Below are 23,073 nucleotides of genomic sequence, written 5' to 3' on the forward strand. Positions count from 1 at the left end.
TATACAGTAGAATCTTGATTTGTTCAGTCATCTTCATTTACTTGTTTAGGACTGCAAATAAGTAACAAATAAAGTGCTTGGAGTTTGATTTTGCCTGTTGCTATTTCACAACAGTTTTGATCTTGGAATTTGGTTGGTTTTCTTTTACTTCAGCACTTTGCGTCAGAGAGCAGACCCTGTTTACAGTCCACCTCTTCAAGTTTCAGGACTTTGTTGGAGGCTAAAAGTTTACCCAGTAAGTTTTTAATGTTTCTAATAAATTTTGAAACCAAGGTCTTTCTTTCAGGGTTCTGTAGCATACTGGTTCACTTTTTTTTTTTTTTTTTTTTTTTGAGAGAGAGAGCGAGGCAGAGAGCGAGCAGCGTGTAGAGGGGCAGAGGCAGAGAGAAAATCTCAAGCAGGCTCCATACTCAGTGCAGAGTCCTTCATGGGGCTCAGTCTCATGACTCTGAGATCATAACCATAAGCCAAAATTAAGAGTCAGATGCTTAACTGACTGAGCCACCCAGGTGCCCCCACTTCTTTTTTTTATTTGAAAATTTCCGTGGTTTTATTAAGCAATTCATGAATTAGGCAGCATTCCATGTAACAGAGAGATGCTCCCTGGTTCACTTTTTTAGTGGAGTAAAGAACTAAAGTAATGACAATATTATGGTTTTTTATAGGGTATATTACTAAGTGTACCAAAAAAATGAGTTCAGTGTGAACAGTATGAACCTTGACCTTGGTGAATTTTCTCGCTTCTAAGAAGATATTTATCTTTAGAAGAAATGTTTAAAATTCTTTTTTTTTTTAAGATTTTATTTATTTTTTTGACAGAGAGAGACATAGCGAGAGCAGGAACACAAGCAGGGGGCGTGGGAGAGGGAGAAGCAGGCTTCCCGCAGAGCAGGGAGCCTGATGTGGGACTCGATCCCAGGACCCTGGGATCATGACCTGAGCCGAAGGCAGACGCTTAACGACTGAGCCACCCAGGCGCCCTAAAATTATTTTAAAAATCATTTTTTATTCTTATTTTATTTCTATTTTATTTTATTTTTTAAAAGACTTTATTAATTTATTTGACAGAGAGAGACACAGTGAGAGAGGGAATACAAGCAGGGGGGGTGGGAGAGAGAGAAGAAGCAGGCTTCCCACGGAGCAGGGAGCTCAATGCGGGGCTCGATCCCAGGACCCTGGGATCGTGACCTAAGGTGAAGGCAGACACTTAACGACTGAGCCACCCAGGCGCCCCTTTTATTTTTATTTTTTATTTATTTTTTTAAAGATTTTAGTTTATTTGAGAGAGAGAACGAACAGGGAGAAGGACAGAGGGAGAAGCAGACTCCCTGCTGAGCAGGGAGCCCAATATATGGGGCTCAATCCCAGGACTGTGAGATCATGACCTGAGCTGAAGGCAGCTGCTTAAACCAACTGAGCCACCCAGGCGCCCTAAAATCATTTTTTAAATAAAAATAAAATATAGATACGGAAAGCTATAAAAAATACATGTATGCTGATTACATACTCATGGTGCATTTCAGTATGTTTTTTTGACCTACGTATTTCCTGTAAATTGGCAGCTGGATGTAATGGCATGATGAGATGTATAGTTGATTCTGGTGGCAAGGGTATAAGCAGTATTGTCTTCTTTTATCACATCATATCTAGTTGCATCTCTTTTTGTGATATTGGCTGCTATCAGTGCTCATTGCCTACATCTTAATTCACTGGGAGTTGTAAAATAGTGATATTCTCATTTTATTGTTTTTCATTAATTGCAGTACTTTTATAGAGATATGTTTCTAAGAGATTCTTCCCATTATCAATTATTTGGCTACCCACTATTCATAAAGAAGAAACAGGATTTGTTCCTGTTATTTACCAGTTTTCCCTGTTATTTTCTGGACGTGATCAATAAATGTCATTATGAACTCATAGATTTATATATGTATAATCTCCTTAAGTTGGCTTCTTTGTCACTTTGACCCTAAAAGTCCCTAGCAGTGACTCTAGTAGTTACCTTTCTTGTTCTCTTCCATGGCAAGATATTCTAGCCATCTTGTCCATTTCCTACTCCATATCTGAAATTGGCCATTTTATTCAAAGAGCCCTGATTCCTGTTAGTGGGGAAATGGTATTTCAAGACCAGACTGATAGGGATGCTTATTTCTACCAAGTTGGTCACAGTTTCTAGGCCTCCTTAGTGAACAGAGGTAGGAAATACATAGATAAATGCATATGGGTATTTGTAAAGGGGGAAATCTGCATTTATTTATTTATTTAAAATTTATTTAATAGACTTTATTTTTTAGAGCAGTTTTAAGTTAAACATCAAAATTGAGTGGTAAGTACAGAGAATTCCATATGCCCCCTGGCCCTACATCCTTCCCCATTATCAATATAGCTTACACTGGAGTGGTACATATGTTATAGTTGATGAACTTATATTGACGTATTATTACCCAGAGTCCTAGTTTACGTTAGAGTTCATTATTAGCCATGTACATTATAGGGGTTTTTTTTTTGTTATTTTGTTTGTTTTTAGGCCAAAGAGTATAGTTAGAGAAAAACTGGATGGGAGTATGGATAAAATTGAATTGGATAAGCTCCAGGGATCTCAGCAGAGAAAAAATATTTGAACACTTTAAAATTGCTACGTAATTGAATATTGGGGTTTTTTTTGGGATACATGTATGTATTTTTTAAAGATAAAATAGCCCTTGAGTCAGTGCTCACATTTACAGTTTAAATTCAGGACTATAGAGTGTTTTTTACTTAATCTTTTTATATTACACCATGTCTCCTTCCATTCTAGGAATCCTACTTCTTGAATCCTTTGGAAATAATAGAATATCTCATGATCAGTCACTCATTTGCTTTATTTTACCTTATGGACACAAATATCTCAGGATAGGAACTCTTAATTCTACCATCAATTTGATTACAGAGAACTGCTTAAAAATTTTTTTGTGTTTATACTCCCTTGTTCCCCCACTTTTGCCACATTAGATAGGAGTTTTGATGTCCAAATCTTGTTCTCTGAGTTTTTATGTTTTGAAAACAGTTTGTGTTTTAACTGTTCACTCTAGAGCCAGTATTGCTGGATATAAAATCCTTAGTTTATGTTTTCTGTCATTGGGTATCTCAAATATGTAATTCAATTTTCTATAGGTAAAGTCTGATTATAAACTAATCCTTAAAAGGCATTCCATAATATTGTCTAGGTGCCCAAATAATCTTTTGTTTAAGTCTAGTAATTTACTATTATATGTTTTAGTTGTTTTGGGTCATTATTACATGGTAAGCCCTTTGAGTATGTAGATTTAGATCTTTTTTTTTCCCTCCTTAATTACAGTTTTAAGTATTTATTATGTTCCTTTCTTTGGTTTTCGTTCTTGGGACTTGTTGTATTCTCTGTATTTTGAATCTTTTCCTGTCTTCAGTATTGCTTTCTCTCTAATCTTCCTAGCTCTTTATTTCTTTTTGAAATTTTCGAAATTTTCTATTTGAAAAATTTTCCGTTGTTCACTTATTTAAGATAAAAACTTTTCTGCTTACTTGCTCTCCTGTTTCTTTTAGTTCAGTCTTTATTTCTTAAATAATCTTTTATTTCTAATTCTTAGTTCTATCACCTCATTTCTGAGTTTTTCTAATTCTGGTTTGTGTTCTTTTTTCATATCATATTTTTTTTCCCTTTAATCATTTCTAGGTGTACATGTAGTATTGTTAAGTATATTCACATTGTTGTGCATCCAGTCTCCAGAACTTTTTCATCTTTCAAAACTGAAGCACTCTGCTCAATAAACGATAATTCCGCATTTGTCCCTCCACTCAGTCTTCGATAACCACCACTCTGCTTTTTGTTTCAGTGAATTTGACTGCTCTAGAGATTCCATATATGTGGAATCCTACACTATTTGTCTTTCTGTGGTTGGCTACTTACATAATCCCCTCAAAGTTCATCTACTTTATAGCATGTGTGAGAATTCTCTTTTTAAAGCTGAAAAACATTCCAGTGTATGTACTACACTTTGTTTATGCATTTATCTGTTTGTTTTAAGATTTTATTTGTCAGAGAGAGAGAGAGCACAAGCAGGGGAAGTGGCAGGCAGAGGGAGAAGCAGGCTTCCTGCTGAGCGAGGAGCCTGATGTGGGACTCCATCTCAGGACCCTGGGATCATGGCCTGAGCCAAAGGCAGACGCTTAACCTACTGAGCCACCCAGGTGTCTCTATTCATTCATCTGTTGATTGACACTTCGGGTTGCTTCTGCCTCTTGGCTATAGTGAATAGTGCTGCTGTGGACAGGGGTGTGCAAATATCTTTTCAAGATCCTGCTTTCAGTTCTTCTGGCTGTATACCCAGAAGTGGAATTAGATCAAATGATAATTCTGTTTTTAATTTTTTTGATGAACACTCTCAACAGTGCACAAGGGTTCCAATTTCTCCCTGTATTTGTCAATACTTGTTTTCTGTTTCTTTGATAGTAACCATTCTGATGGGCATGAGGTAATAGTTTGGTTTTGATTTGTGCTTTCCTATTGATTACTAATATTGAGCATCTTTTCATATGCTTGTTGACCATTTGTATATCTTGTTCAGAAAAATGTCTACTCAAGTCCTTTGCCCATTTGAAAATTTAGTTGTTGTTCAGTTGTAGAATTTCTTTATACATTCTGGATATTGACCCCTTGTTAGATATATGTTTTACACACATTTTCTCCCATTCTGTAGGTTCCTTTTTAATTCTTTTAACCTTTGATGCACAGAAGTTTTAAATTTTGGTGTAGTTCAATTTGTTTTGCTTTTGGTTTCATAGCCAGGAAATCCTTACCAAATTTAATGTCATGAAGCTTTTCTTCTATGTTTTTCTTAAGAAGTTTTGTAATTTTAGGACTTATAGTTAGATCTTTGATCCATTTTTACTTAATTTTTGAACATAAAGTAGGGATCCAATTTCATTTGCATGGCGATATCCAGTGGGCGATAAGGCAATCAAAAATAAATATGATGCCTTGCTTTCTGAGAGATGTCCTAGCTCTGCCCTTCTCCTTCCTTTGTTTTTATTATTTCTCTGCTATTTACTTTTTATTTCACTTCTCGCACTTTCTTTGTAATGTTAGGGCCTGTCTTGAAAGGCCCTCTATATTCATTTACAAGAGTTTAGAGTGACCTGACTGCATTTAATTCTCAGAGTTTTTAATGTAAGGTTCCCTTGTACTCCATTGGTAATCCACTGAGCAGCTCATTCCATTTTCAGCTATTGTATTTGGTTTGTGAGGCTTTTCAGTGGCTCTTTGCCATTTTGTGGTTTCTCTGTTACCTGGTTCATTAGATGCCCCATAGCTTCCCTGTCTTTTCTCCCATGCAGATGTTTATGTCATACAGGTCTTAATGGTTGTAATTGATAATCTTTATCTGCTTGTATTTTGGGGGTTGTGGAGATAATCTGTCATCTAGTTTTGTTGTAAATGTTTTTTGTGAGCTTTTGTGTTTTCTGTCCAATTATTTTTGTTTGTTTTCTGTTTGGATTTAGAGAGTTGCATAAATTATGTTGCCATTGCTGCAATCTTTCTAGAATCCTCTGTCTTTTGGGATGCCTGGGTGGCTCAGTTGGTTAAGCGTCTGCATTCAGCTCAGGTCATGATCCCAGGGTCCTGAGATCGAGGCCCGCATCGGGCTCCTTGCTCAGCAGGGAGCTTGCTGCTCCCCCTGCTTGTGTGTGCGCAGGCTCTCTCTCTCTCTCTCTCACAAATAAAATCTAAAAAAATAGAATCCTCTACCTTTTGAAAAATCTTAAAGCTAGTATTTTGTTAGAGGTGTAGCTGGCACGTACGTAAGCTATTAAAACATTTTCCTTAAAATTATGATAAAAGTAAAATCAAAAAGAAATTTATGTTAGCTGGTAAAGATCAGAAGTAAAAAATATTTATTCCTTTTTATTATTTATTAGTTTATTCCAGGGAAGTTGTTCTAGTAGCATAATTTAGAAGAAGAAAAAAATCCAGCCATGTGAACAAGGATTATTGAATTTTATTTTTTAATTTTTAAATTTTTATTTATTTATTTATTTTTTAAGTAGGCTCCACACCTTGGTGGAGCCCAGTGCGGGGCTTGAAACTCACAACCCTGAGAGACCTGAGCTGAGATCAAAAGTCAGATGCTGAACTGACTGAGCCACGCAGGTGCCCCAAATTATAACAACTTTTTAAAATTGATTTTTAAAATGAGTGTAATTTGTGATATAATTTATATTCAATAAAATTTACTAATTTTGGCAAGTTTTGACAAATATATATAGTCATATGATGATTACCACAGTCATGATTTTTATTACTCCCAAATGTTATCTAATTCGTCTTTTAAACTAATCCTTTTTCTCCCTTCCCAGCACCTCTGCAACCATTGATCTGTTTTTGTCACTATAGTTTTGCTTTTCCAGAATTTCATATAATGGGATCATACAATATATAATTTTTTGCTTCTGACTTTTTTCACTTACCTGATTCGTTTATTATTTAGTGTTTATTGAACAATCACCTTGTCTAACCCTGAAAACTTCCTTAGGACTTTTTGGAGCAAAGCAGCCTAGAAATGAAGGGGTTAATAAGTACTTGTACTCCTCTGTGTTCATATCCCAGTAGACACTAGAGATGAATAATGAGAAACCTTCCCTCAGTCCTCATAGTCTGGTTGGGGAAACATGTTTATATATGTAGTTACAATGATGATAGTCATTTAAAAAGGTAGGCATAAGAGCAAAGTACTGGAGAATTAGAGAGGGGAGTTAGTATCTTTCTAAACATCTCTGTAACAGAAATTTACACAACTTCTTAATCTTCAGACAGACTTTTTTTTTTAATTTTTATTGTTATGTTAATCACCATACATTACATCATTAGTTTTAGATGTAGTGTTCTATGATTCATTGTTTGTGCATAACACCCAGTGCTCCATGCAGAACGTGCCCTCCTTAATACCCATCACCAGGCTAACCCATCCTCCCACCCGCCTCCCCTCTAGAACCCTCAGTTTGTTTTTCAGAGTCCCATCGTCTCTCATGGTTCATCTCCCCCTCCGATTTCCCCCCCTTCATTCTTCCCCTCCTGCTATCTTCTTTTTTTTTTTCTTAACATATATTGCATTATTTGTTTCAGAGGTACAGATCTGAGATTCAACAGTCTTGCACAATTCACAGCGCTTACCAGAGCACATACCCTCCCCAGTGTCTATCACCCAGTCACCCCATCCCTCCCACCCCACCCCCCACTCCAACAACCCTGTTTGTTTCCTAAGATTAAGAATTTTCAGACAGACTTTTATATGGAATCCTAACATATAGACATTATATAGAAATTATATTTAATTACTTTCAACATCAAGTGTTACTTTTTTCTGTTTTATTCTTTTTGGTCTTAAATATATATATATATTTTTTGTCTCATACCTAGTAGAGTTTGTTTTTTTGGGGTTTTTTTTGTATTTTTCTTTGGTATTTTCATTTTTCTTGGAGGCTGGTATTTAAGAGTTTTGTATATGTTAGAACTCTTAACTCTTATCACACTTCTTGACATTTTCCTTGGTTTGAATGTCTTAATATTTTCTTGTTTTTTTGTTTTTTTTTTTTTAATGTACAAGAGATTTAAATTGTTACAGACTTAAATCTGTTGGTCTTTTTATTATCTCTGCTTTTAAACTTAGAAGTATTTCCCAATCCAAATATGAGAGATTAATCTGTGTTTGGTTGTGGCTTAATTTTTTACATTTAAGTTGATCTAGCGTTTGTATTTGTGTAACATCTCTTTTTTTAGTTATTGAAGTATAATTGACTCTTTTTCCTTTTTTTAAGGATGGAAATGGAGTTGTTCGTGGTTACTACTTATCTGTGTTTCTGGAACTGTCAGCTGGCTTACCTGAAACTTCCAAGTAAGACATGCAATTAAATAACAAACATTAGTGTGTCTTTACATACATTTCTCTCAGGATTTCTTATTAACTATTGTTAATTACTATATTGTTATGTCTGTTAAGATATGTGCTAGTATGGAACCCCTGGCATACTATGGAGGGACAGAGTGGCAGTTCTCAAACTATATGGCCTCAGGATGTTATACTCTTAAATTTTATTGCAAACACCAAAGAGTTTTTTAATATGGGTTATATCTGTTGATATTTTCTGAGTTAGAAATTAAAACTGAGACTGTCAAATAAATAAATAAAATCTTTAAAAAAAAAAACTGAGACAAAAAAATTTTTTTAACTTTAAAAACTTTTGTAAGTTCACTTAAAAATAATAAACCTAGGGCACCTGGGTGGCTCAGTTGGTTAAGCGACTGCCTTCGGCTCAGGTCATGGTCCCAGGGTCCTGGGATCGAGTTCCGCATCGGGCTCCCTGCTTGGCGGGGAGTCTGCTTCTCCCTCTCCCCCTGCTTGTGTTCCTGCTCTCGCTGTCTCTGTCTCTGTCAAATAAATAAAATCTTTAAAAAATAAATAAATAAATAATAAACCTATTGTATACTAACATGAATAACATTTTTGTGGAAGTTACCTTTTTTTCTAAAGCAAAATAATATTTGGTAAGGAAACTTGTTTTGCATTTTTTTGAAATCTCTTAATTTATGGCTTTAAAAAAGACAACTGGAGGGGCACCTTGGTGGCTCAGTTGTTAAGCGTCTGCCTTCGGCTCAGATCATGATCCCGGGGTCCTGGGATCGAGCCCCATATCCAGCTCCCTGCTCAGCGGGAAGCCTGCTTCTCCCTCTCCCACACCCCTTGCTTGTGTTCCCTCTCTTGCTGTGTCTCTGTCAAATAAATAAATAAAATCTTTAAAAAAAAAAAAAAAAGACAACTGGATTCTAACAGTGGCCTCTATATTCATTTTGTTGCTATAACTTGTTTTGGTCGAAGTATATGTTTAAAATCTGGCCTCACAGATTTTAATTATCATGGGTAGTTGGGAAAAGTGGTTTTTTGATGAGGTACAATTCATGTACCGTAAAACTGACCTTATAAATAAGTGTACAATTCAGTAGATTTTAGTATATTCAGTGCTTTAACTAACACTGATACTTAATTTCAGAACATTTTCATCACCCCATGAAGAAACCCATTAGCAGTTACTTCCCATTCCCCTTACCCCCAGTTCTTGGCAACTGTTATAATCTACTTTCTGTTAAGGAGGAACATTTAGAAAAACAGTTTTAGATAATTGTTCATTATTTTGATACTACACCAAAGTTGAACAAGTTGTATTCGTTAAATATAATTTGTAATGTGGAATCTAGAGCCATGTCAGTGAATTTTATTTTACTCTATTGCACTGAAATTTGTTAGTTTGGCATGAGATGTCTGTTTCTAGCTATAATGGAGTAATAGGGTGATAACCCTTTCTTCTGCAACAACCGAAAAAAGAAGAAAAACAACATTTTCTAGACATTGGACATGAGGCAACAAATGGAAGCAATCCCTTAGAGACGAGAAATAGACAAGCTGTATGATTGCCTGAGCTTACAGCCTTGAGGGAGTTTTCAGGCTATAACTTGGGGAGGGAGAACTGAGTTAGAGTCTGACAGACTCCCTGAGTTTGAGGAGATAGGGCTGAATGTCCAGGAAGACCAGTGCAGCTAGAATGTATTAGATAGAATTCCAGAAAGGGAAGAGCTGCACAGAGAACTTCAGAGATCTGTAGAGGGCTCCCGTAAGTATTGATAAGGGCACATTTGTGAGGAAATTACCTGAGGTTGGGGAAAGAACTATCTGAAAGATTAGAGGGAGTGGTGCCTGTTGTTCATAAGGGGCAGTAACTGTGTCTGTTCTCACCACTATAGTGGAGAAGCTGATAATTCATGGGGCACTAAGTAAAGTGTTCGGGAAATTTTTGCTTCAGTAGTAGAGAACAAATAGTCCTAGACTGAACAGTGCTCCCAATCCACCTAACAGATAAAAGCAAGACTGGAAAGAATCAGATTGTTTCCAATAACTAAACTGCATCACAGAACAAAGCTCAAGAATATTTATAAGGTCACAAAATACCAGCACCCATCAAAGTCAAATTTACAATATCTGGTGTTCAGTCAAGGATTAGTTGACATGTAAAGAGGCAGGAAAACATAATGGGAGTATAATCCATCTAAATTGAGCAAGAACTATTTTTCTTTATTTGGATTATTTCTACTGATGCTTTCTGAATTAGAAATTAAAGCAAATTAAGTTTTTATTAGTTCATATTAATAATAATTAGTTCATATTAACATAAAAGTTTATTGAATAACTTTCTAAACCAAAATAATTGATGAGAAAACTTGTTTTGCATTTTTTGAAATCTCTGTATGGCTTAAAAAAAGACAACTGTATTCTTAGGAGAGAAAGACATTTAAGACAATTATTATAATTATTCCATTTTTTCAAAAGTTGAGTAGAGATATGAAAGATGTAAAAGACTCAAATTGAACTTTTTTTTAAGATTTTTTTTATTTGACAGACAGTGAGAGAGGGAATACAAGTAGGGAGAGTGGGAGAGGGAGAAGCAGGCTTCCTGCTGAGCGGGGAGCCTGACGTGGGGCTCGGTCCCAGGACTCCAGGATCATGACCCAAGCCGAAGGCAGACACTTGACAACTGAGCCACCCAGGCACCCCTCAAATTGAAATTCTTGAAAATATTTGAGATAAAAAGTACACTGGGTGACATGAACCATAGATTAGTTATTGCAAAAGAAAAGATTAATGAACTTGAAGGCATAGCAATATAAACTGTCCAAAATGAAACAAAAATGAATTTTAAAACAGTAGAACATCTTAAAGCAGCTTAATGTGTAGATAACTAGAGTCCTCAAACAAGGGGATGGGAAGAAAAAGAATGGTGAAAGTTTCCCAAACTTGATGAAAAGTTGAAACACAGATCCAGGAAGTGCAATCAACTACAGGCATGTCAAACATGACGAAAACACCAAAGCACATCATAATCAAACTGCTCAAAACCAAAGATAAACAGGAAATCTTAAATTGGCAGTGAAAAAAATTAATAGAGGCACAAAGATAAGGATGAAATCTGATTTCTCACTGGAAACAATACAAGTGAAATGATAGAGCAACATCTTGAAAAGATTAAAGAAAAAATCTCAACCTAGAATTCTGTATTCAGCAAAAATATCTTTTAAAAAATAAAGGTATTCAGCGGGAAGCCTGCTTCTCCCTCTCCCACTCCCCTTGCTTGTGTTCCTGCTCTCGCTGTCTCTGTCAAATAAATAAATAAAATCTTAAAAAAAAAAAAGGTATTTTCACATCTGGACTATGTGATAAAGTACATGCTTCAGATAAAAGGAAAAATAATACCAGTCGGACTTCAGAATCTAAACAAAGGAATGAAGAGTACCAGAAATGGAAATTGCATGGGTAAATTAAAAAAATTTGTCCATTATGTAAATAACTTTAAATGATAATTGGCTGTTTAAACAATGATAACATTGTATTTTGGAATTTATAAAATATATATAGAAGTAAAGTATCTGACAACAAAAGTGTAAAGGCCAAAAGGGTAAAGCATGGAAATAGAAGATTCTGACACTGTATGTGAAGTGATACAGTAACAAAGCTAGACTCTGATGATTTAAAGATATATACTGCTGTATAGTAAGTGCAAACGTGGCAACTTAAAATAATAGAAATTGTCTTCCCTCATACTTCTAGAGGCCAGAAATCCAAAAACTATTGTTAGCCCCAAATGAGGTTTTCAGTAGGGTTGTACTAGCTCCAGAGGCACTAGGGGAAAATCCATTCCTTGACTCTTAGTTTCTGGGGCTGCCAGCATTCCTTGGCTTTGTGACTACATCACTCCTATCTATTTCTGCCTTCGATCACACTGCCTTGTCTTTTTTTTTTTTGTCAAATCTTTCTCTGCTTTCCTCTTAAAAATGACTCTCATAATTACATTTAGGGTCTACATGGATTATCTAGGATGGTTCCCTTATCTGAAGATCCTTAGCTTAATCATAGCTGTATGCTCCCATTTTTTGCTATAAAAAGTAACAGTCACACATTCCAGGGATTAGGATGTGAGTATCTTCGGGTAGGGGGTAATAGCAACCATAAACTATAAAGCCACTACTAAAATGACAGACATATAGCTAATAAAGCAAAAGGGATAAAATGGAATTACAAACAACTACTTAAAAGAAGACAGAAAAAGTTAGCAGGTAATGAACAGATAGGACGAATACCAAAGTGCATTCATGTAAATGGTCTAACACCCAGTTAAAAGGTAGAGATTGTCAGATTGGCTAAAAAAGCAAAACTTAAGTGTACGTTGCCCACAAGAAACACTTTATTTTTTTTATTTTTTATTTTTAAATATTTATTTATTTTGAGAGAGACAGCAAGAGAGGGAACACAAGCAGGGGGAGTAGGAGAGGGAGAAGCAGGATTCCTGCCGAGCAGGGAGCCCGATGGTAGGGCTCTATCCCAGGACCCTGGGATCATGACCTGAGCCAAAGGCAGACGCTTAACGACCGAGCCACCCAGGCGCCCCCGATTTTCAGTATTCTTGATTGTTTCTCATGTGTTTCAAGTTTTTCACTACTCATTTTAAAAGTAGAAGTAAAAAGTTAATTTTTTAGAGGTGAAATTCATGTAACACAGTTAACAATTCTAAAATAAATAGTTCAGTGGCATTTAGTACATTTACAGAGACAACTATCACCTCTCTGTAGTTTCAGAATGTTTTCATCACCCCAGAACACCCCATACCCATTAAGTAAACGCTCCCTGTTTCTTTCTTCCCCCATACGTAGATAACTACAACTCTCCTTTTTTTCTCTGTGTGTTTTTGCCTATTCTAGATTTTTCATATAAAAGATCCTACAATAGGACCTTTTGTGTTTGGCTTCTATTCACTTAGCATGGTATTTTCAAGGTTCACCCATGTAAAGCATATACCAGAACTTCATTCCTTTATGTGACTGAATAATATCCCATTTTATGTATGTACTTCAATTTGTTTACCCATTCATCTGTTGATGGCAATTTGGGTTGTATCCAACTTTTGGCTATTAAGAATAATCCTGCTGTAAATATTCATGTATGGGCGTCATATGGACATATGTTTTTGTTTCTTTTGAATATATACCTAGTTGTGGAATTGGTGGGTTTTATGGTAATTCTGTGTTTATAACATTTTTGGGGAACTGCCAAGCTTTTCCACAGTGGCTATACAATTCTATGTTCCTACCAGCACTGTATGAGAGTTCATATTTCTTCACATCCTCACCAACACTTGATTTTCCATTTTTAATGATATTTTAGAGATATCCCAGTAAGTATGAAGTGGTATTTCATTGTGGTTTTGATTAGCATTTCCTTAATGGTCAGTGAAGTTGAGCATCTTTTCATGTGCTTATTGACCATTATTATACCTTTGGAGAAATGTCTATTCAAGTCTATTTCCCATTTTTAAATGGGGTTGTTTGTCTTTTTGTTGTTGAGTTATAGGAATTCCTTATATATTTTGAATGCTTAAATAACCCTTATCAGGTGATTTGTAGGATTTGACAGTAGTTTCTCCCATTCTGTAGGTTTGTCCTTTCACTTTCTTGATTATGTCCTTTGATGTACAGTGTTTTAAATTTTTATGAAGTTCAAGTTATCTTTTTTCCTTTTGTTGCTCATACTTTTGGAATCAAATCTACAAATGCATTGCCAAATTCAGTCAATTCGTGAAGAATCCTGTGTTTTCTTCTGAGAGTTTTATAGTTTTAAGCCCTTATATTTAGGTCATTTATCCATTTTGAGTTAATTTTTGTATATGGAATTAGTTAAGGGTCCAGCTTCATTCTTTTGCATGTGGCTATCCAGTTTTCTCAGCATCATTTTTGTTGAAGAGACTTTTTCTTCCCCATTGAATGATCTTGGCACCCTTGTCAAAAACAATTGTGCATGGATATTTGTGTTTATTTCTGGACATTTAATGGTACCTTTTATACTACAGAGCTAGAGTCATGACTTCCTTAGAAGCGGACAAAATACCACAACTTATGTATTGGTTAGTTCTTTGTGCTATCAATCTTGATAATGTATTGTGAGTGATGCTAATATAAAAATCATTTTGACAGTACTTAAAGAAATTTTCACATCTGATATTTGTAGGTAAGGAGCTGCAGTTTTTTTCCCTTAATTTTGCCAGCAGAAATAGCAGGTTGTAAGCTATTGTGTTTTTCCTTTAAAGTGTATTTCCACTAAAAAGGGAAACTTTATGGCTACTGTTGATTGTTCCTTCTGGTTATCTTTATTTTTTCATTTTTCTGTCTTAATTAAAAGTACTTTCTTAGTAAGAAGACTTTGGAGTTTTATGTAATGTAAGTTATGGAAATCTGAGTATATTGGATTTCTCAATGTATACTTATTTTCAGTTAGAAAATTTTGTAGGCTTGAATTTCTGAACACAATTTATTCAAACTTGAATTGGAATAATATAGTTTTTAAAAATTTATTATTTACTTTATAATTGCATGGAGGTGAACCTCAGTGGAAATGGCAGGATATTTATATGTGAGGATATATAGGTAATGAATATGTGGAAAAATATGTAGCTTTGCTAAAACAAAAGTAACTTTGAAAGTACTGTTTTATACAGAGTTTATTTTTTGAGGTGCTGCTTTATACCTGCTATATTGGTAAACATTTTTAAGAGGAAAAAAGGACCTAGTGCCAATCATGTTGTGGTAGCCCATTTACAAAACTGGTGTCTTTATAAATGATAGTTATTTCTGAAAGAAAAGTAACTTGTATATATCGATAAGTTTCTTCTCAGATAATAACTTAATGACCTACTTAATGTTTTGATATGTCTGTCTTCTTGTTTATTAACTCTGTGTTAATAGTTTGTTTTTCAATTTTAGATATGAGTATCGTGTAGAGATGGTTCATCAGTCCTGCAATGATCCTACCAAAAATATCATTCGAGAATTTGCATCTGACTTTGAAGTTGGAGAATGCTGGGGCTATAATAGATTTTTCCGTTTGGATTTACTTGCAAATGAAGGATACTTGAATCGACAAAATGATACAGTGATTTTAAGGTAATAAGAAACATTTGCTAGTGTTGTTTTTATCATGGGGGAATAATGTTATCAGAACTTTATTTTAGAGTTTATTTATTTGGGGTGCTTGGGTGGCTCAGTGGGTTAAGTGTCTGACTTTTTTTTTTTTTAGATTTTATTTATTTGACAGAGCACAAGCAGACGGAGAGAGAGGGAGAAGCAGGTTCCCTGCTGAGCAAGGAGCCTGATGTGGGACTCAATCCCAGGACCCTGGGATCATGACCTGGGCCGAAGGCAGCCGCTTAACCGACTGAGCCACCCAGGCGTCCCAAGCGTCTGACTCTTGATTTTAGCTCAGGTCACGATCTGAGGGTTGTGAGATCAAGGCCCGCCCAGCCTGGATCCTGCTTAGGGTTCTCTCGCTCTCCCTCTGCCCCTCCCCCACTACTGACACATGTGCACATGTTCTCGCTCGCTCTCAAAAAAGTAGTTTATTCATTTAACAGAGATGAATGTTGAAATTTATACTAACTATAATCTTATTATGTTTTTAACTATTTCATTTCAGGAGCCCTGTGTAGTGAGTAATATAACTTAGAAATGCGTTTGACATCTAGTTAGTAATTCCATAAAAAGGAAACTACTACTTCCAATAAATAATGTTCCATTTATTTATTTAGTGAACTTCTAGTAACCTCACCATTTGGAAATACAAAAATAGGGATCGAGTGCTTATTTTTTTCACTTGACATTGTATATTTGGGTGACTGGTTTTACAATCTTAAACTCAAAATAATTTTCAGTTTCTTCTAGATAACAGCAATTTAAAAGTAAGGGAATAGAGATGGAAACTGATGAAAACAAACTAAGTGATAGTAGTTGGGGTGTTATTTGCAAGAAAGGACAACGTAAATGCTAACTATAAAACCACAACGGCCCTGTTTAACGTTGTACCCTTTACAAGTCAGACATTTTGGAGCATCATTACATGGTTTTAATTTGATGATGAAAATGAGAACTTGAGTATTAAAGTAGATCCAATTATGTTTTGAATAGTGTTTAGCAGTTTAAGAAGTTTCCATCAAAACAGTTTTCAAAGCTATTTCCCTTGGAAGTGATTTGATACACTCTTAAATTTCTCTTATTCTGGGACGCCTGGGTGGCTCAGTTGGTTAAGCAACTGCCTTCAGCTCAGGTCATGATCCTGGAGTCCTGGGATCGAGTTCCGCATCAGGCTCCCTGCTCGGCGGGGAGTCTGCTTCTCCCTCGGACCCTCTCCCCTCTCATGTACTCTCTCTCTCATTCTGGCTCTTTTAGATAAATAAATAAATCTTTAAAAAAAAAAAAGTTTCCATCAAAACAATTTTCAAAGCTATTTTCCTTGGAAGTGATTTGATACACTCTTAAATTTCTCTTATTCTGGGACGCCTGGGTGGCTCAGTCAGTTAAGCGGCTGCCTTCGGCTCAGGTCATGATCCCAGGGTGTTGGGATCCAGTTCCGCATCAGGCTCCTCTCTCAGTGGGGAGCCTGCTTCTTCCTCTGTCTGCCTCTCTCTCTCTCTTACAAATAGATAAAAATCTAAAAAAAAAATTTTCTCTTATTCTGAGCTCTTTGTTCTGGAGGGTGTTGTATGAGTTATTGTTATATTAAACTTTATTAGTATGTGTTCTTCATAATCTTTCTGGGAGAATAAAGAAGTGAGAAAGATTATTGCATTTTCAATGTAGAAAAAAAGATTCATGTGTTTGTCATCTTTTGGGGAATTATTTTAACTCCCATTTTATAATTTTATAACCTTTCAGGGTTTTTGTATTTTTAAAAATTATTTGCCAAAAGAAATAATTTGTTGCTATTCCACACTTTAACCATAGAGAGGATTGCAAAATTATTCAACCGTCACTTTGAACAACCTGCAAAAGCCTTAGTCTTCTCCTTATTGGAGTCATATTCATGTTGAATCTTTTGGTGGTAATCTGTGCAGTAGAGTTGCCGTTTTTTAATTCAGTGTAGCCAAACTTCTAGTCTCTATTTAAGCCAGCCCTATTTATAACAAAGCTTTTCCTGGTAGACTTGAATATTAGGACAGGAACAGATCCCTATTTTGATGTTAATATTATTATCATTTATTCAGCAACATTTACTGAGTCTGTGCCTGGCACTGGGTTAATATTAAGAAAGAGTAAGACATTGGTTTTGTTCTCAGGAAACTCAAGATGAAATGGGCAGATAAAAACAATACATTTGGGCGCCTGGGTGGCTCAGATGGTTAAGCGTCTGCCTTCGGCTCAGGTCATGATCCCAGGGTCCTGGGATCGAGTCCCGCATCGGGCTCTCTGCTCCTTGGGAGCCTGCTTCTCCCTCTGCCTCTCTCTGTCTCTCATGAATAAATAAATAAAATCTTAAAAAAAAAAAAAAAACAAAAAACAATACATTTTACAAGATAGTGCTGTAATAGCAGTAGAAAATAAATTGCTGTAGGATTTGTGGAGAGGAGGCTTTGAATTGTCTTATTACTCATAATACTTATGTAATGAGAGATTGCTGAAAATTTAAGCCTCAATTTAAGATTCTGATGGAATTTTATAGGTACTTATTAGAAAGTTACTTAAAAGGCACCTGGGTGGCTCAGTTAAGTGTCCTGACTTTTTTTTAGATTTTTATTTATTTATTTGAAAGAGAGAGACGCAGCGAGAGAGGGAACACAAGCAGGGGGAGTGGGAGAGGGAGAAGCAGGCTTCCCACTGAGCAGGGAGCCCAATGCAGGGCTCGATCCCAGGACCCTGGGATTATGACCTGAGCCGAAGGCAGACGCTTAACAACTGAGCCACCCAGGTGTCCCTTAAGTGTCCAACTCTTGATTTCAGCTTAAGTCTCGATCTCAGGGTCATGAGTTAAGCCCGAGTTGGGCTCCACACTGGGTGTGGAACATACTTTATAAAAAAAAAAAGAAAGTTACTTAAGGTTTTTCTATAACTACATATGAATAAGTATGTATTTTATTCTCCTTTTGTTAAATGAGGAAGTTAAGGAATTTTACCTGATGTTTGCTTTTGTTTTAATGACACAGATACTAACTAACAGTAATGTTCATAATTGACTATAGCTCATTAGTTATTCAAAGATAATAATGTCCTTTTGAAAGTCTTACTGATGTATACTGACTGGGCAGTATCCACTTAGGATAGTGGTTGAGTGAATAATCTCTATCCTCTAAAGCATAAGTATCTTTGCCTGAAAATCGTTATCTGCTGCAGATAACTAGATGGTCAGTAGATTCCTATACTAGTTGTAAAATCCTACAGAAAAATAGAATGATATTTAACCTAACGGTGGCAAGACTTGAAGGATGATTTGTAGGCTTCCAAGTTAGTCTTGCCTCTTGGGACTCTTCCATTCTTTAGAAACCTCTTTACATATTGCTATAGATTTTTTTTTCACTATGAATAAACTCAAGTTCGCTTATCTAAAAATAGGTAGAGATTTTTTGCATTAGTAAGTATTAGGGTTTTAAAAGTACAGATAGGGCAACCCCTTCAGGTCCCCTCTCTCCTTGGGAGCTTTGTACTATCACTTTGCTATTGCTCAATAAACCTTGCTTTGCTGCCCACCAAAAAAAATAAATAAATAAAAGTACAGATAACTCTGAATAGATTGAGATCCTATCATTTATCCATTAAAATCCTTTAATATACTTGGTTTTTTTCCCTAACCCATGCTGAAACATGCCATATTGTGATGTATGGAGAACTGATTTTAAGCTGCCATCTGGAGGGGTTGGGAATATAGGTTATTTAGAGTATGCAACTCTGTTGGGGGACAGTAAAGCAGTCCCAGGTAGTTGACCCTTTAAGGGAGTTTTTTTGTTTTTTTTGTTTTTTTTTTATTGGGGAGTAAGAAATATGGGAACATGAGATGAAAGCGGGAAAGAAAAAGAGCAGTGTCTAAAACAAACTTTGCCTATTTTTGTAGGGTCTGACCTAAGCAAGAAAGGGGGGAAGAAAGCATTAGCTTCCTCTTTCCTGCATGGCATGGTCTTCTTCCCAACTCGTGATCAACATGGTATTTGATCTAGATTATTATAATAAATATGCTTTAGTAGTTTGGGAGTTTAACCATGATGTGTAATGTTATTTCTATAGAAAAGTATAGTTTGTGTTTAGACAACTGACCTGAAGATAAGTTTTCAGAATGTTATGTCATTATAATTTGTAAACTATATGTGTAAATGGTTAATACCAACAGCCCCGAGTTCATTTTTAATTTTAGCCTTGTAATGTAATCAAATAAACTTAAAATTATAGAATTTATAGTTACAGATTCAAGGCTGAGTTGATAATATTTTACTGTTTGGATCATGTTTCATGTGCAGCTCTTTTCTTAAGATTTCAGGTTCGTTCACCAACTTTCTTTCAAAAATGCCGGGACCAGCACTGGTATATTACTCAATTGGAAGCTGCCCAAACTAGCTATATCCAACAAATAAATAACCTTAAAGAGGTAAGCAAAAAAATACGGGTTTAGTGTTTCATATTCATAGTCTTACTGGCCTGTTATATTTGTAATTAGATTTTGGATATTCCTCTTTTGTAATTTTGTAGAAAAGTCCAATTACCTTATTCTCCATCTATGTACCACCTTTGAGCCTCTAATTTTGCACTCTTGGTTCATTAGCCACTAGCCACGTGTGGCTGTGTGAACTTAATTAAAATTAAAAATTCAGTTCTTTAGTTGCACTAGCCACATTTCAAGTGCTTGTGTTGGGCATTGCAGATATAGAACATTTTTATCATTGTATAAAGCTCTATTGGACAGTGCTGCTCTCATTTGAGGTAAACTCTGTGTTTCTCTCAGTGATTTGAGTATTTCTCTTTTCCATGCTATCTTGAATTTAAAGGAGTCTAAGCTATAGAGTAATTGAAAATTACCCCATCTTGAATTTTCACTATTGCTGAATTGAGCCCTGGGGAGGATCAGTTAAGGAATTTTTATCTTAGAGTGGTAAACTAAGTTATATAAGGCATATTTCTTTCTGCCAGTGGAAATTGAGGTGGAGTGCAAGGATGGAAGTGCTGAGAATGGGTCAATAGATGAGGGAGGAAAGTATGAATGCATACATACTTGGAGAGATTTTCATGATAAGTATACTATTTAAAACTACTTGTATTTACTGTACAGTTTGCTAATTGTTTGGGTAGCTTAGGCTGGATATGAGAAGAAGAATGAGAATAAAGGGGGCAAGTTTTTTTTTGCCATAGATTTTTCCATAAGCAAAACCAGGAGGGAGTGAGAGAGATGGTTTGAAAAATGGTTTTAAAACATCTGGATATATTTTTTTACTTAAAATATTTTTCACTGTACCAGTGAAGCACTGCTTTTGACTCATGTTTATTTGTGCTGTTATTGTTTTAAAAGAGACTTACTATTGAGTTGTCTCGAACTCAGAAATCAAGAGATTTGTCACCACCAGATAATCATCTTAGCCCCCAAAATGATGACACTCCTGAGACACGTGCTAAGAAGTCTGTGTCATGCACGGATATGCTTCTTCAGGATGGTCCTACTACAGCTTCTATACGAGAGGTCAAAGAGGATGAAGAAGAGGAAGAGAAGATTCAGAATGAAGATTATCATGTAAGGGGCGCCTGGGTGGCTCAGTTAGTTAAGCGTCTGACTCTTGATTTCGGCTCAGGTCATGATTTCCCCACGTTGGGTCCTATGCTCAGGGGAGTCTGCTTGATATTCTCTTTATCCTCTCCTTCTCTCCCTCCCCCCACTCTCATGCTCGCTCTCTCTCTCAAAATAAATCTTAAGTTAAAAAAATTATGTAATAATTAGACTTGTTTTAGATTCATTTTGTGTTTTATAAGAGAAATAAGATTATGGTTTCCAATATAGAGTATATAGTGTCCTCTATGTATACTCTATGTATCAATGTACTAAAAGTCTCATCCATTTATTTTCATGACTAGTGTATGCTCTTCTGTAAATATTAGAAGTTGTTGAATCAAAGTGTTGCAAGGTTCTAAAATTAATTTGTTAGAAAACTGTACATTCTACAAAGTAAAAGGATGTACATTCTGGAAACTATATAAATTGTGGAATTATAAAATGTATTCTATTTCCATTCACTAAAACTAGTAAAGTTTTTTTGTGTATGTAGGTAGAATGATTTAGGATTTGGGAGACAGCTAGGTTTTATCCCAGCTAAACCACAACCAGAATGAGAATTCAAGAAGTGATTATTATTGTTTAAAGTAATACAGTGATGCAGAGACATGGTGTTTTTTGTTTTGTTTTGTTTGTAATTGTTATTTTTAAGATGGGAGACTTCAAGTATGTGTTAAAATGAAGGAGCCAGTGCAGAGAGAGGTGAGGTTAAGGTACTGACAAGACAAACTATTTAAGGAGATAAGAGTGGTTGGAGTGGAGCACTCAGGTGAAGCAGTTAACCTCTGATAGGATGAATTAAAGGAACGGTGGGGTTTGCAGGTAGGGCACTAAAATTCGGGGGTATTTACTAATAACCAGTGTGTTTTTCTGTGCAGATAAGTGATAGTTTTATGATGTCCTTGGGGATATTAGAGGTTAGGTAGGACTAGAGGAGTGATGGTTTGAAGTGTTACCCTGTGAAGAGCCTTATTGGCAGCTGACATGGAATATATGAAGCATTTCCAGAGACATTGAAGGCCCAGCTAAAAATGGTAGCAGTAAGTTATTAGTGGAACCAGATGTGGTTGTGTGATTTTTCTCTAAAGGGCTCAGCTGCCTCTGCACAGGAGCAGAGAATTCTGAGGATTACATTCTTCTTTGGTGCTTGGTCCATCAGCTGGATCAGATGATCACCTAAGTAAAAACATTTGAGATAGAAGTCTTGTTTCTTTGCCTTGATCTAGCATGAACTTTCAGATGGAGATCTGGATCTGGATCTTGTTGGGGAAGATGAAGTGAATCACCTTGATGGCAGCAGTTCCTCTGCCAGCTCCACAGCAACAAGTAACACAGAAGAAAATGACATTGACGAAGAAACTATGTGAGTGTCTCACATTAACTACCCCTATGAAGCATCTAAGTGGGAAGTAATAGAAGCGTGTTAATTAGGCCTAAAAGTGGGGATATTCAGCATTTTTACTTGCTATAAAGTATCTCCTATAAAGAGAGAGCTTGAAGGAAAGACCATTAGTTTCTTCCCTCTCATCTCTGGGTTCCAAAATGAGATTTAGTTTTTCATTTTATTTTTAATTTTGCAATTATTTCATATTTAAGAAAAGTCACAAAAATATTAAATAACAGTTCCCATATTCCCTTTGCCCAGATTCATTCCCCAGGTGTTAGTATTTTGTGTTCCTACTTTTTTTTGTCTGAGAATTTCACGATTAGGTGAATATACTTTTCATTGTGTACTTCCTAAAAACAACTGTGTTTCTTATGTAACTACAATATAGTTATCAAAATCAGGATTAACATTGATATAATACTGTAATCTATGACCATTTAAAAATTTGCCATTGATTTCCTTTGTCTGGTCTAGGATCCAATTGGGTATCATATGTTGCTTTTAGTTAAATTTCTTTAATCTTCTTTAATCTGGGTCACTTAACTTTTTTTTTTTTAATTTTTTATGACTTTGATACTTCTCAGAAAGAGCAGTTATTTTGTAGCAAGTCCCTCAATTTGGGAGTCCTCTGAATGTTTCTTCACACTTGAGGCAGGAGTACTAGAGAAGTGATGATAGAGCCTTTTCAGAGGATCATCCGAGGGAGTGGCAGGAGGGCACATGTCTTTTAACTGTCCCATTACAATTGATTAGATTACTTGGGTAAACTAATGTCTGCCAGATTTCTCTACTCTAAAATTACTAATTTTTCACTTTGTAATTAACAAACATCCTTTGGGGACATAATTTGAGACTGTAAATATCTCCCTCCCTCCCATTACCTATTTCACCCATCCCCCAATCCCCTTCCCCTCTGGTAAACATCAGTTTGTTCTCTGTAGTTAAGAGTCTGTTTCTTGGTTTGTCTCTCTTTCATTTTTTTACCTTTCCTCATTTGTTTTCTTCTTA

At 35.7% G+C, this 23,073-nt stretch overlaps 1 protein-coding gene across 7 annotated transcripts in view; it reads left to right on the forward strand.

The window, feature by feature from the left end:
* TRIM37 (tripartite motif containing 37) overlaps window positions 1–23,073 on the forward strand; it is a 197,491-nt gene that overhangs the window by 87,314 nt on the left and 87,104 nt on the right. For all 7 annotated transcript variants that reach the window (XM_064582669.1, XM_064582668.1, XM_064582670.1 and 4 more), the window contains exons 11-16: window positions 154–235; window positions 7,831–7,907; window positions 14,870–15,049; window positions 19,394–19,508; window positions 20,424–20,642; window positions 21,905–22,041. In XM_064582669.1, coding sequence (XP_064438739.1) covers window positions 154–235; window positions 7,831–7,907; window positions 14,870–15,049; window positions 19,394–19,508; window positions 20,424–20,642; window positions 21,905–22,041 — 810 coding nt within the window. The remainder of the gene's footprint in view (window positions 1–153; window positions 236–7,830; window positions 7,908–14,869; window positions 15,050–19,393; window positions 19,509–20,423; window positions 20,643–21,904; window positions 22,042–23,073) is intronic.

Source organism: Mirounga angustirostris, unplaced genomic scaffold (assembly GCF_029215605.1).
Source record: "Mirounga angustirostris isolate CCGP_5_RB_7025 unplaced genomic scaffold, mMirAng1.0.hap1 SCAF_17, whole genome shotgun sequence".
NCBI lineage: Eukaryota > Metazoa > Chordata > Mammalia > Carnivora > Phocidae > Mirounga > Mirounga angustirostris.